Here is a 15325-nt window from a genome sequence, read left to right as displayed (position 1 = left end):
GGTTGTGATAGCCAGAGTGCTGTCTATTTAGCCAAAAATGCCATGTTTCATGCGCGTACCAAACACATAGATGTGTGGTACCACTTCATACGACAGGTAATTGGAGGATGGTCTAGTCAGCTTGACTAAGATCCATACACAGGATAACCCTGCAGATGTTCTCACCAAGAGTCTTGCTAAAGCTCAACATGAGCATTGCATACAGCTGGTGGGAGTTGGTTAACTTAAAGGCGTCATTTATGCCTTTAAGTGGGAGGTTGTTGGGTTAAAGGCCTAAATACCCCCTTTTTGTACATTTTTATACTTTGTCTAGGTTCATATTGAGCCTGGACACATTTTTTAAAGGTCACTTATAATAAAAGTGGGAAAACCCAAAACTCACTTATTGAGTTTTCCCCAAAAACGTGAGCTCTCTCTCTCTCCCTGAGCTCTCTCTCTCTCCCTCTTCGTTCTGCTAGCGCTTCCCTTCTGCAGCATAGTGCCTCCGCTTCAAGCCTCAAGGCCTGCAGTGTGCACATCTTCGTGTGCTCTATCACTTGCACACACCGCCGCGCGCTCATCAAGATCTTCAAATTACATGGCATGCCTGAGACGATTGTCTCCGACAGAGACCCCAGATTTACGAGTGTGTTTTGGAAGGCAATTTGGGAGAACATTGGCACGCGGTTGCAGTTCTCGTCATCGTTCCACCCGTAGACTGATGGGCAATCTGAGATTGCAAATTCAATGGCTCTAGATTTATTGAAGTCTTATATCTCAGATCAGAAGACTCAATGGGAAAAGTACCTACCTTTCGTGGAATTTGCCTACAATAACACGATACACTTTTCGACGGGGAAGGCGCCATTTGAGATTGTTGAAGGTGCTGCGAAGGTTCCACCCTTCCGAAGCACGAAAGATAAGATTTTTGAAGCGGATGAATATACGTGAGACTTAGATACGGCTTTTGCCAAGGTTCGTGAGACTTTGCAGAAGCGACAGAAAAAGGCAGCGGATTGCCATCGTCGCGACTTGAAATTGAAGGAGGATGATTGGGTGCTCTTACGTTTTGAGAAGGCACGCCTAAGAAAGAAAAAGGGAAAGGAGAGGCTTTTTCCAAAGCTTAGTATGCGATACTACGAACCTTTCCAGATCACTGAAAAGATAAATGATGTCTCCCTGGATTGAAACTGCCAAATACTTGGAGGATTCACAACGCATTCCATGTGAGTCTCTTGAAACTTTTTAAAGGTGATGTGCCTGATGATGGGGAGCGTGATGAGCAACCCGAATTGGAAGAAAACGAGGAGATCCTTGTTCCTGAACAGATTTTGGCACATAATGATACGAAGAATAAAGGTAAAGTCCGAAGGCGGTTCTTGCTTAAGTTCAAGAACTATCCTGCATTGGATGCGAAGTGGATGGAGGCGGAGGACCTAGCAGATACTCCTCAGATTGTGAAACTTTACCTCAATGCTTTTGGTTTAGCATAGGGTCTACTCCAAATGGAACCTAGAATTCAGCTTGGCCGGAGATCTGGTACAATGGGATGCACAAGAGGAGAGTCACTCCGCTCCTTTGTCAACAGATGCCTTGATTTAGATACTAGAGTCATCGATGTCTCTTTGAGCTTCAGAGATATTGAAAGCCGACAGTATTCTGCTGTATGACTTTATGAAATGGAATTCCTGATTATGATACTGATTTGTTCTTGACTTCTTTTAAGTGCAGGAACTGATAGACGAAATGACTGCAGCATTTTGGTCTGATTGATCTCAAATAGACATGGTTGCAATAGGGGTTAGTCAATCGGACATCGATGAGGTCCCGATTGGATCTAGATGCGATTGCTAGCTACATTGCCGATAAATCATGGTCTAAGATCCGAATGAATGTTAATTTGTCATGTGATGTCCTGTGATGTCGGGTGATGTGACTGTCGATTGGTACATGTGCTAGACGTGTGTTCCTAGTACGTAGGTACTAACAGTCAGTGTCTGCTAAGACGGTTTATGGCTTCTGTTTGTTTTGCAGGCGTAGTCGAGCGATTACAATGCTTTCAAGAGGGGGCTATGTCACAAAGTGATGACGTGTTTGTCCAATAGCATGCGGGAAACCCTAACCCTGACTGCTGCTGAAAACCCTAATTCTGCAAACCCTGACCCTAAAACCTGAAAACCCTAATTTTGCAAACCCTAACCCTAAAACCTGCAAACCCTAAAATATGCCAAAACCCTAACCCTAACCCTATAATTAAAACCTGTCCTAAACCCTAACCCTAACCCTAACCCTAAAAGCAGCAGATGATTTTCGGAGAATGCGCTGGCATGCTGACGTGGCTCCGTACGGAAAAAAAGCAACCCGGAAATTGTGTTGATTTTTAGCTTTTGAGTGACGGATTTTTGGCTGCTTTTCTCCACGCAAATTGCCAAGGAGAGAGAGAGAAGATGATTTGCTTTATTTTATTCTCTTGAGAGAGAGAGAAAGAGAATTTTTGTTTTTAGATTCTGAAGCTTTTGGGGCTTTGCTTTTGGGCATCCCTTGTAAACTTTAAATTAGCGGTTTGGGCTCACTCTGCAGGGCATTTGGACGCAGAGACTGAGAGTGAAACCCTAACCGCTCTCTTGTACTTTGACATTGATTAATACATAAAGAAATACCGAAAGCGGCGCCAGTCTTTGGGGCCAATATCTCTAGGCACGGAACTCCGCCGGGCCAGTGCAAATCTATTGCGATCTGTGAATTATTTTGAAGTGGTTATTTGGTGCTATCATGATTGATTCTTGACTTGGAGTGTCGAAGTCTGTTACAGTTTCGTCACTGTTTTTTACTGTTTTTTAGGGTTTTGCCACTGTTTTTTGTTGTTTTTTTAGGGTTTCAAATATGTGTTTTCCTATTTTTTAAAGGTTTCACAAGCGTTTCTTGCTATTTTTTAGGGTTTCTTATATTTTTTTGCTGTTTTAGACTCTCTCTCTCTCTCTCTCTCTCTCTCTCAATCATGGGAAGCGTTGAAGAAGTGCCAACCAACGGCTTCCCCCACGTGTGAGAAGACGCATCCCTCGCCGACCGTCCACAAAGCCTCTTTCATGCGGACAGGGAAGAGGATGTCGGCAATAGAGAAGGAAATGAGAGAATGGAGAAACGAAGTTGAAGAGTGGAGGAAGGAGAGGAGCACTATTCTTCAAAGATGGACCGAAGAAAGAGATGACATGTGTAGGAGGATCGCTTCGCTCGAGGAGGAAGTGGTCATCCAAGATTCCATTATCCGAAATCTACAAACAAAAAGTGGGCAGCTCGAAGAAGGCGAAATTCAGCCATGCATGATAGAAGAATTGAATACCATGAGAGAAGAAATACGGGTTATCAAGGACGGTTAGGAGAAGAAGTCATGGGCCGCGGTCATCTCCGCAACACAAAAGAAAGTAGAGGAGGCCGGAAAATGGATTAAGGTTGCCAAGAAAGAGAAAGGTAAGGAAGCTCCTTGTACACCCACTCTTATTAACATGACCCTCGAAGAGGAACAAAGGAGGAGGATGCGGGCTCTACACGTGAGGGTAACCGGCCTCAAGGAAATAAACAATGTGGAAAAAGAGGTCACAAGCCTCACATCCATGATGGGGGTGGACAAGCCTTCACACACAAAGGCAGGGCAAGAAGAGTGATGGCCCAGGAGAATCTTCAAAAGGGAGAGCTCTCATACTACGCTTCCCCTCCTTGGCAGAGAAGAAGGAATTCTTGAGAAAGAGGCCTACTCTCAAGAAGACAAGTATTTTTCGCGGTGATGATCTCATTCTCTCACAGCTTGCGCATATGAGAGAGGTAATGCTAGAGATTACGGCGGCAAGGGAGAAGGGAAAGATGGCCTTTTACAGAGATGGTCGGGTGGTGATTGTAGAGCGGCGCTCTACATGACGGTGTGAGACCTATGGGACCACACTGAAGATGGCTACTTGGAATTGTAATGGATCTATGAGGTTGGACATTGGTGCTTTTGAGGACAGTTTCATGGACATGGACATTGTTTTCTTCTTAGAGACCCATCAGGCCCCCGGACAGCTTATGCCACATGTGGTGGGATACAGATGGGAGACAGCCCACATGACAATTGCAAGATCTGAGCATGGGAGTAGAGGTTCAGGAGGAGTAGCAGTGCTATTTAGGGAGGAATTACAGCCACTACTACATATTGTACGGAGAGATGATCATGCTAGATACATGTGGGTGAGGCTGAGAGCTGACACAAGCCGATTTCTATACATTGCCATATGTTACTCCTCCCCCCCCCCCCCCCCCCCCCCCCCCCCCCCAAGTACGTCAGTATATGCTGCACCCAGAGGACAATCGCCTCTCTCTATACTAGATGATGATATATGGGAGTTTTCTAGGGATGGTGATATCATCCTCCTAGGAGACTTCAATGCCTGATCGTTCAACTCTCAGACAGTGTTCTACGACACTTCAGATGAGATGCTTAGAGAGCAAGATGTGGGTGAGTTGGGGCTTGACAGATGCTCACATGACAGAGAGCAGACGGAGTATGGGAGATACCTCATAGAGATGACGACTACACATGGGTTAGCCATACTTAATGGCTTACAACAATTTCTTGGAGCAACCGGTTTCACATGCTTTCCACACAAACACGGGGCCAGTACAGTTGACTATGTTATGGCACAGCCGAGCTTTATTCCTTGTATTCAGGATTTCATAGTGGGAGCTAGACCAGTGGGTGTAGCAGTGGATCATGCACTTTTGACATTTTCTGTTTCATTTTAGTATAGTACAGCCCAGACATCAGGAGGCAGGTCACATACCCGTTATAAATTTATGCCAGAGACTGACTCAGTTTATACAGAGGAGATCTATAGATGTCTATGCACAGTTGGTCTTGGCCTCTCAGTGGAGGAATGCACCACTTTACTGACTGAGACACTGCATGGTGCAACATCAGAGGCATACCCACACACTCAGCCGGGTCGCAGGCGATATTCTGGGGGCATGCCCCAGAATAGTTGGTATTTTGAGGAGTGCAGAGAGATGAGAGTCTAGCTTCAGAGGGATCTTCTTTTAGGAGTCATCACTTATAGACAATCTCGGATTGCGTCCCGACGCCTTGTGCGACAAAAGAAACGAGCTTGCTTGGCCCAAATGGAGTGAGACTTGTATCAGCTGTTCTTGAGTAGACACTCAGGAGAGGCATGGCGATTCTTTCATGAGCACTCCCCTCCCCCAGTGATTACTTCGCCTGATGTGTGGGGCCAATATGCCTCATTGTTATGTACGGTTCGTTGACAGGACTCCCTTCCAGATCCTACACAGCCATGCCCACCTACTAGCACCTTCTTTACCACTAAGATGGTAAAGAGAGCCATTGACATGATGAGGACCAATAGGGCATATGATCATGATGGTCTAGTAGCAGAGCACTTTACACATGCTAGAGATATGCTGGTAGAGGTTCTTGCAGTGTTGTTCAATCGTGCCATGTGTGAGGGGTTATCAGAGATTCGGAGGTTGTCTACTATTGTGCCTATCTTCAAAGCAGGTGATCCTACAGAGCCTTGGAATTACCGCACTATTATGTTTGGGCACACATTGGCACGATTGTATGCATCCATTCTTGACCAACAGTTGAGTAATTGGGCAGAAGGTGAGGGTGTACTAGCAAAGGGCTAGGCCGGTTTTAGGAGGGGTTTCTCCACTCTTGATCATATTCTGACACTCGGAGCATCATTTAGGAGGGAAGGTCACATGGGAGACGGATTTATTGTAGCTTTGTGGATCAAGGTTGCATCCGTACGTACGTACGGATCCGTACAGTACGGTACAGCCGTACAGTATGGTTCCGTATGTACGGATAGGTAGTGTACGTTTCCCCCCCCCCCCCCCCCCCCCCCCAATTTTTTTTTTGTTTTTTTGTTTTCTTTGTTTTTTGTTTTTTTAGGGACATCTTCCCATTAGTATCTAGATTTTAGACGTATTCAATCGAATATAGAATGGGGAGGTAGTAGCGGGATATTCCATTCGGGATGGCTACTTGATGAAGAAAACGTTGTTGTGCGTTACGTAGCCGTTGAGATTGTTTTTAGGAACCAGATTGAAGCAGTATCTAATGGATGTTTGAAGTAGTATCTATGTCTAGACTCTATGTAGTTCCTAGTATGTATAGGCTGAAAAAGGCTAAAGTTACTATTCTTTTTGTTGTTACAAATGTTACGTACTGGTCACGTACCTTAAAGGCCGATCCGTACAGAAGTACGTACCTTACGTACTGATTACGTACCGTACACTCCGTACCTTTCCACCTTGTTGTGGATTTCCACAAAGCATTTGACATGGTACTGAGAGCTCAATTGATGCGCAGACTGTAGGAGATGGGGGTGCCCATAGTGTTGATTTGGGGGATTATGGCTCTATGCAGATCAATGATGGGACATGTACGCATTCCGGAGGGGATATCTGATTTAGTTCACTGCACCATTGGGGTGAAACAGGGTTGTCCATTGTCTCCTACTCTATTTGGTATGTATGTTGATGAGGTGTCTGATCACATTGACAGAGAGTGTGATAGAGGTGCCCAGCTGGCAGGGACGTGTATCCCATTGTTGCTATATGCTGATGATATTGTGTTCATCTTTGACTCACCAGAGGCCCGAGGGTATGCAACGACACTTGGATGCATTACACAAATTTGCAGAGGATAGTGGATTGTCTGTAAACCTTGGTAAAACCAAGGTTATGGTGTTTAACACCACACCACAGTGGATCAAGAGATCAACAACGACTTTCACATATAGTCAAGAGATTGTAGAGTATACAGATGCATACACTTACCTTGGGGTTGTCTTCACTGGGCCGAAGTTTTCTTTGGGGAGAGCAGCAAAGACTAGACGGACTAGAGCTTTTGCGGCCTTGGGAGGCTTGGAGAGGATGTGTTCGCAGGTTCAGTTCTAGGAACCTCGGACAAAGTTATGGCTCTTTGATACCTTAGTAGCCTCAGCTATGTTGTATGGGGTGCAGACATGGGGACCTTCTGTAGGCCGGGATGGTTGGAGACGTATGGAGAGGCCCTTGGTATCTATGATCTCTCGATTGATCAGAGCCAAGGCCTCTGTACCCGACGCTATCATTTGAGCAGAGCTAGCTGCCCCTCCTATGGAGATTGAGGTGCTTATGACATGAGTCTCCTTTGTGTACAGCTTGTGGGATACTACTAGAGACATATATGCTAGACTGACCCTTGAGTCTTCCAGACAGTTAGCTCTTCAGGGGGACACTTCATGTTGGTATGCACAGATGACATCATGGTTTCAGACGCATGGTTTCACCATGGACAGTCTGCCCCCTTTCTTGTACTCTCTTCAGGCACCCTCGATGTCTCTTACACGGGTGGAGATTACTAGACTCATTTTTCAGGACCTGATCCAGCTGGATACCAGGAGGACATGGATAGAGCCACCACAGGAGTTGGCCATGAAGACGGCTTTCTATAGAGAGCATCTTCTCCACCTCACAGGAGATGGGTTTGTGATTCGACCCAGCTACATGGACACACATATGTCTCATGTTTTGTGGTGTACATTGGTTAGATACGCACATCCTCGCATCAGCTGGACATTGAGACTGGTAGATTTAGAGGGATACCAGCAGACAGTAGGATATGCCGCTTATGCCAGTTAGAGCCAGAGATAGAGCTACATTACATATGTCATTGCACAGTGTACTATGAGATACGGGGCCGTTTCCACTGCTTTTTCAAAGAGGGTTTCGGTCATTTCTCTAGGGTCATGAGTTATGAGGATGAGAGATGTCTTGGGCTATATCTACTTGAGTTACACAGATATAGAGACACTGTACTGGGGAGAGAGAGAGAGAGACAGTCCCAGAGACAGATTACAGATTTATTTTCACTAGATATGGGACAGCCAGAGGAGCAGTCATCATTGCAGAGCTCGGCCCACACTCATTCGACCACTACGGGGACTCTCATCGACCGAGCACTGGAGCTACGGAGATCCAGACGGCCACGACTGAGGAGAGGGGCTACACAGCATCGATGGAGACTACAACAAAAGATTCGAGCCATACTCTCTCGATATCCAGAGTGCAGATGAGGATGGATTCTAGTAGTAGTATCTAGCTCTTTTGTACCCAGACATGGTATTAGATTCACCATTTTGTAACAGATTGGTCTCATAGGTCATTTTGGCCCTTTGAAGACGTTAATATAACATTTCATTTCATTTTCATTTCTCTCTCTATTCAAGTTCAGTTATTTGCAGCTTTTGTGCTTGTGTTGCTATTGATTTCTCACTTGGAGTGTCCGTAACATATACGAAGACAATATCATCAATATATAGCATAATATGAACTACTCCTAGATCCGTGCTTGCGCCTCCTGAAGGAAGAATGTACTTGGATAATCTATTGATTTACAGAGAGATGACGCGCCAATGGGTCCCAACCAACCCTCCAAGGCCCCCCCACACCGATACCGATGTGGTATTTGCTTTACATTGCTTAAATGGAACGTACACATATGCAATACCTCAATGCAAGATTGTAGTCGACCGTAAGGGTGGTGTAGCTGGGGTAACTCTTCAAGATGAAGCACCTCTCGGGTTGGTTTGATGCACCAAGAATTCGGCTTGATATGGGTTGTGGATGGCCTCCACGGGGTAGGTTTGAGACTGATCAGTACACCTGATGTGAGAGAATTCGAAGGGTTGACTGCTGGTTGCAAAAACAGAGATCTGAGATGGTGAAACCCAGTGCATCTTGCACTCAATGTGATGTAGAAATTTCCACAGATAAGGGGCCGAATGATCGCAACAGATGCTCTCTTTAAGACTGAATGGGGGTGCTAGGGGGAGGGAGGGAGATGGTCTGTCACAAAATGAGATTGGTGTGGCATACCAACTTAAAAGGACGTGTTTAAGCGCCCTAATAGGGATGGTACGGAAATCCCGGGTTTTAAGGGATTTTCCTTGTGGGCGCCAACATTTTATATCTGATTCTCTTTGGCCTTGTTGCCAAATTGGTATACTTATTTGTCTTGATGAACTACTATTATTTTTCCAGGTGATTTTGTTGGAGGAGTATGTTAAGAATTTGTTTTTGATATGGGCTTTCCCAAGTGTATGCAGCATGCATTTCATATGATGATGATTATATAAATTTTTTCTACTAATGCTAATTAGTAAACCTGTTGTCATTTTAGAGTTCCGTATCTTGATTTCTTGGAATGTGCTTTTGAAAGCTTTAGAATATGCACTTTTTTGGTTGTTTAGTTTCATATTTCCTTGTTTTTGACATTCTATGGGACGAATTGGGTTTTGTTATTATACTTTGAATGCTGTTCTGGGTTTTGCTTAATGGCTTGATCAACTCACACTCTTATCACATTAGCTGCACCTGCAGCAACAGATGAGTCAGGGCCGGCGGGCCTTCAATCTGGAAAGACTTCAGATGTTAATGAGAGCATTGCACTGCTGAAAAGAGCAGCAAAAACAAAAAAAGTACCTGGTGAAGAGGTGATCGTGTCTCTTTGCACTCTAGAAAAAGCTAAGCTTGACCCGTCATCTTTCTTGGCCACAATTGGAGGGGGCCCGGAAGCACCAGGCCCTCGTACCTGGATGCTCGTTTTCACTGCTAACAAAGACCAGGTGAGCAATATCGTGTGAAGAGTGAAAAGAGGTTTCCAAACGTTTTCAAACTAGTACATTGTTTTTTGTGTCGATTCTAGGGTTAATTATGGCTGAGTTTAGACTGCATTTATAGATCCATGAATGAAATGCCATACAAAGGTCTGCGTATGAATGTGTGTTTCTTCTTTTTGGGGGACGACTTGAGTTTTAAACCAAGTATTGAGCAATGACGATGTCATAAAGATGTCACCGTGTTTAGTCAATGCTACATATGAAGGAGCCAATGTCTATATTGTCTTGGGATGACCGGCATGAGTTTATAGCTTGCATGCAACTTCTAGGTGAAATTGGGCTGCTGCTCGATTTATCGTCGTCATGCTTTTTAATGAGATGGAGAGGGAGTGGGAGAACCAGAGTTCAGAGTACAAGAGCGCTTATGTGCTATGACATGTTGCAAGCTGCACTTGTCTCTAATATAGAAGCTTAAAAGGAATTCCACAAAAGCGATATTAGCAATGAAGAGCATAGGAAACAAACAAGCTTGTTTAACAGCTCTCCCGTGCTTAAAGCACGGCAGGGTCAGTATCTTTCCTCAGGAATTAGCATCTCTGAACTCTACACCTAGTGGTCAATGGCAGGGGCACCCATATCTGATGTCTACATATACTAATAGAAGACATTTCCATTGAAGGTGAAATGCTTTGTAGAATTATAATGCCATACCGTGCATTGAGTGTTTGCATATCGCGTGACTTGATGTAGATACTTGCCGTGTAGAATTTCATGTGTTCCGTGTTTGGTGTTGTGCGCGTGCCTTGTGTGGTGTGTTTTAATCTGTTCAGTGTTAACAGCTCAAGTGTCTGTAAAAGATATATCTCTGATATGTGAAACGCTTGTGTGTGTTTGCCTTGCCCAGTCTCTCGGAGGAGGATCAGGAAAGGGTTCTTATTTTCCTATTACTGCAGTTCAAACATTTGATGCAACGGTAAGCTGCAAACTTAAACACCCCCCCCCCCCCCCCCCCCCCCCCCCCCCCCTTCTTCTTTCCCCCTCTCACACATATCAAAAAGAAAAAAAACACATACCCATACACACTCTCTCTCACTCACTCCCAAGAGTTGGTAGATTGGTCTCCTTTGGAGTATCAGGTCTTGAGGTCAAAACTTGTCGGATAGATCTTTAAGGTCTCTTGGGATTGTCCGACAATGGTAAAATCTCTCTTCTCATGTGTGTGTGTGTGTGTGTGTGTGTGTGTGTGTGTGTGTGTGAGTGAATAAGAAGAGGAGACTGGAATAACCTTCTTATCACCAAGTGTAGTAGATTGGTTATCCAAGTTCCCGTTGGAGTAGCAGGTCTTGAGTTCAAAACTCGTTGGATAGATCTTTGAGGTCTCTTGGGATTGTCCTACAACTACAAAAAATCTCTCTCTCTCTCTCTCTCTCTCTCACACACACACACACACACACACACACACACATGCATCACCATTTACTAATCACACCCGATTTTACCTGGCAGAACATGACAATTCAGAATGGAGTGTATCTCGGACCTCTTGGGTTCCTCACATTCAGTGGGAGATTGAGCTGGAACAATAGGATCTTAGCATTCTTGTTTGATACAATTAGCATAAAGCTTGGCGCTCTTGGTCCATTCAAGTTCAACATTGAGAAAAAGGAGGATAAGGGACGCTCACCCACTAACAAGGAGGACCCTTTCTTCGTGTGGCATTATGCAGATGAAGAGATTATTGTTGCAAGGGGGCGTGGTGGGGGATTGGCATTCTGGTGCAGGTGTAAACGAGTCGTCTCATAAGCCGTCGTGCTCCAAAATGGTGCAGTTTTTATCTGTTCACATCTGTTGTATCATATGTAATTATGATTAAAACCCAAACAAGTGAAAATTCTCTTCCTGATGGGGAGATTGAATGATGTTGTAATGGTTGATGGGTCGAAGCTTATCAAGGGGATGCCTAGTCATGGAGCTTGATAGTGAGATCATGGCCCTGCAGCTTCCTTTATTGTGTTGCCCAGCTTCGTTAAGTTATCTTTAAAGGGTCTACCACTTCCCAAGCAATAGAAAGGTGCTTGAAATGTACCACTATATCTGGCATTACATCCGATCTTAATTAACACCACTGGATGTTAAGATCACTTTGCTAGAAACATGGCTATCTCCTTGTTCTTTGTGACAGGCAAGCATATGAAATATGAAATAGTCGCATCCTACCGGACTTGTTTGAGTGCATGTGCTTATGCATGCCAATGAAAGAATCATTATCAACATGGTTATGTGTCTTTCTTTATCAATATGGTTATGTGTATTCCCCTTCTAGCCTTGCTCAAGCATTGGATTCTATATAAGAGTCACCTCTTCTTGTAAAGGGGAGTTAACCTAGCTGTAAAAGTGAGGGGTTTTGTGCGCATTCGCTACGGTTCAACCTTGCGACGTGGGTGTGGGTGAGATCTCCTAAAACTAGCTGGTGTGAAGCATCAGATTGCAAAAAAGAAAAAAGACAAAAAAGAATTACCTCTTCTTCAAAGCTGGCATGTTGAGTTTTAAGATCTTGGAGTCTTTTGTCTTCTTTGCCATCCTTTTTTATGCTTTCTATCTTTGTGACCTTATCTTGCTTCTCTCTACTCTCCTTGGTGGTCAACCTAATTGTAGTTCTCTTGGGAGTGCCCTTTGTTTTGAAGGATCCTTATTTCTACACTTCTTTCCGTATTTTCTTTGCTTTTAATTTGTTTGGTCCTCTCCATGGTATAAAACTGTAGAGAACTAATTTGCTGCTTGCAATATAAAGCTTCTTGTACAAGTTGGGGTCATAATGTTCAGAAGCAAGCCATGAAGCTTTAACCACAAAGCCATGTTTTCTTGCCTTCATACTTATAAGTATCATTCTAGCCTTTGGGCTTGATGATAAACATATGCCTTGATACCCTCGACAAGTAACATTGTAACCTTGTAGCATGAAGGATGCTTAGTGCTTTGTAAATGGGAAATCCAAGGCAAAACCCAAGAGTTTCAGCCACAGTGTGTAAAAATAGAAAAGTTGAAGGAGGATCCAACCGCTCTGTTTTGGCACATCAGGTGAATTTCTTTAGGTTCGACTTGTTTTATCTTGATTCATACATGAGAGACTATGCTAGAAGGCAACAATGGTTAACTCTCAAGCCCTACAGTACTTGTTGCAAATAGATTGTAATACTAAATTGCAAATCCTGCAATCATCTATGGTCAACCCGCTAAGTCCAGGGTCAGGGGGTAGAGAATCTGAGCCTTCCATTTACTTGCCATTAAATCTCATAATATCTTGCTTAAGTTGCTAGTCAGCACCCATTGCTAAAAAGCAATGTACTTGTGTTGCACAAGAGGTGTGCCCTGTTGAAGACTCAGAGACCAATCTTTGGCCCCTTCCCTTGGACCTTGTCAGCCGAGAAAGGTCATTTAGTGATTTTTCCCTAAATGACCTTTTGAGTTTTGGCATCTCAAGTGCACTGCCCAATGTGATCCCCTTATTTAGTTTGTCTTTAAAGTGTTTATTTTACTTATTTGTCAAAGTTTGGATAGGGCAATTTACTGAGGTTGCTATTAGCAACCCTCAGCTCCCATTGTATTACACATCAGCTATTCATTGCCAAGGTTGGTTGGTTTAGGAGACTCTCTCTCTCTCTCTCGTTCTTTCTCCCCTTGGTCTCTACGCTTCCGCATCGTTGACTTTAACATGGTATTAGAGTCTTGGTGGAGCAAGGTGTTTTGTTGAGAAGGAGCAGTCGCCGAGGAGAACCTAGTCGGCGTGGAATTGAGTTAAAAATGCAAGTGTTTTTGGGTGCATCTCAAAAGGCAACGTTTTTTTGTGGCGTTTTGACTCGTAGTGTTATCGGCTCCCTTGTCACAGTGGCACCTCACAAGGCATCATTTTGAAACGCCATCGTAGAGGCTCCTAGGCCAGTGCTTCCCCAACGGCCTTGCGAAACAACATTTTGAGATGCCGATCAATTGAAGGCTCTGATGACACTTTTCTGATAGCGTTTTGATATGCTAGAAAAATCCAACTTCTAAGCTACAGTTTTTCACAGCGTTTTGAAACGCTATATGGAATTGATTGCCAGCTTTTGTGTGCATCTTGAAACGCCTAGGAGATGGCTCTGGGCAGTTTTATGCTGAGTGACTTGAGACGGTCACGCCGGACTCTAAGCAAGTCTTTGGCTTGGCAAGAAGATTGTTTAATGCAACGAGTGGCCTCGAGTACAAACCAAGAACAATCCCAACTATTGGCTATGGACAACAGATCGTCCACCATCCAGTTAGCGGATTATGCTCGACAACAGTTCTCAAGGAAACCGGCAAATTGTTTGGCTCGAGATTGTGAAGCCAAAAGCAAATGGACAAGTTCGCTAGAGAACAATGGCAAAGGCAAGCTTAACAAGGATGACAGTACCAGTACTCAACTAGCTACCTCGATGTCCACGAGGTCCGACGACCACTATTATAAATGTGACACAATGCTTTGTTTGGCTCGGGAGTTTGAAGCCAAAGGCAAAAGCAGGAACTCACACATAGACAAAGACAAAGGCTAGTTGGACAGAGATTACTGTAATAAAGATTTTACATAGGAGATCGGCATGGCACACGTGGTGGTGGCCACCTTGGCCTCGACGTTAGATTTGTAGTCAAATGGAAGTTGTTGCCACTAGCATTAGCCAGAGAGAGACTTGTGAGTGGGAGAGAGGGGTAAACAATGCTCTATATAATATAATTAATTTGGACCCTTGTGTTGGAGTTCAAGTTATCGGTGTTTGAACCCGTGTGTTGGAGTTCAAGGCACATGCATCTGGCAGGGAATCAATCAACGTATCTAAAACACTATGGATGAGTGTACCAATCCATTGTTGTTGGTCGGATTATAGGCATGATGTGTTTCAAAGTTCATTATCTGGAAAGTATTTTCGAACGTGATGTGGTCATAGTTCACGAATGGGGATTCTTGGATGTAGTTTGGTCTACAATTCAATTTTCTAAAAGGCAACCGATCTCAAGATGGCATTCTTCTAAGGATAAAATGACGGAAGCAAATTCGAGGTGTATCCAGTGGAGTGCACTGTTGCTGGAGTGTCCATGGTAGCCTCTTCATCGACTTTGTCTCAATATTTATGTCCATTATGAGGTGCAGAGAGGGTGTTAGAGTTCTAGCGTCTCAAGTGAACTGCTCAATGTGATCCCATTATTTAGTTTGGCTTTTAGGTATTTATTTTACTTATTTGTCTAAGTTTGGGTATGGCAATTTACTGAGGTTGCTGTATAAGCAACCCTCAGTCCCCATTGTATTACACATCAGTTACCCATTATTTAGTTTGGCTTTTAGGTATTTATTTTACTTATTTGTCTTAAGTCTGGGTAGCGTAATTTACCGAGGTTGCTGTATAAGCAACCCCCAGTCCCCATTGTATTACACATCAGTTACCCATTATTTAGTTTTGCTTTTAGGTATTTATTTTACTTATTTGTCTAAGTTTGGGTAGGGCAATTTACTGAGATTGCTATATAAGCAACCCTCAGTCCCCATTGTATTACACATCAATTATTCATTGCCAAGATTGATTGGTTCAGGAGTCTCTCTCTCTCTCTCTCTCTCTCTCTCTCTCTCTCTCCTTGGTCTCTACGCTTCCGCGTCGTCAACTTTGACACTTTTCTCCATT

The 15325-nt window shown here is 44.0% G+C and overlaps 1 protein-coding gene across 2 annotated transcripts in view; it reads left to right on the top strand.

Annotated features, from left to right (window-relative positions):
* The window catches only part of LOC147461149 (microbial collagenase), a 50266-nt gene extending 38412 nt beyond the window's left edge, over positions 1–11854 (top strand). Inside the window, exons 2-4 of one of the 2 annotated variants that reach the window (XM_086508774.1) lie at positions 9400–9644; positions 10543–10611; positions 11145–11854. In XM_086508774.1, coding sequence (XP_086364900.1) covers positions 9400–9644; positions 10543–10611; positions 11145–11441 — 611 coding nt within the window. In that variant the 3' untranslated portion in view covers positions 11442–11854. Of the gene's footprint in view, positions 1–9387; positions 9645–10542; positions 10612–11144 lie in introns of both variants that reach the window. The other variant, XM_086508773.1, reaches the window with a different exon arrangement.
* Positions 11855–15325: the final 3471 nt, after the last annotated feature.

This window comes from Adiantum capillus-veneris, chromosome 3 (assembly GCF_014529385.1).
Source record: "Adiantum capillus-veneris isolate H3 chromosome 3, ASM1452938v2, whole genome shotgun sequence".
NCBI lineage: Eukaryota > Viridiplantae > Streptophyta > Polypodiopsida > Polypodiales > Pteridaceae > Adiantum > Adiantum capillus-veneris.
The sequence above is the reverse complement of the archived record's forward strand: the minus strand, read 5'-3'. Positions and strand labels throughout refer to the sequence as shown.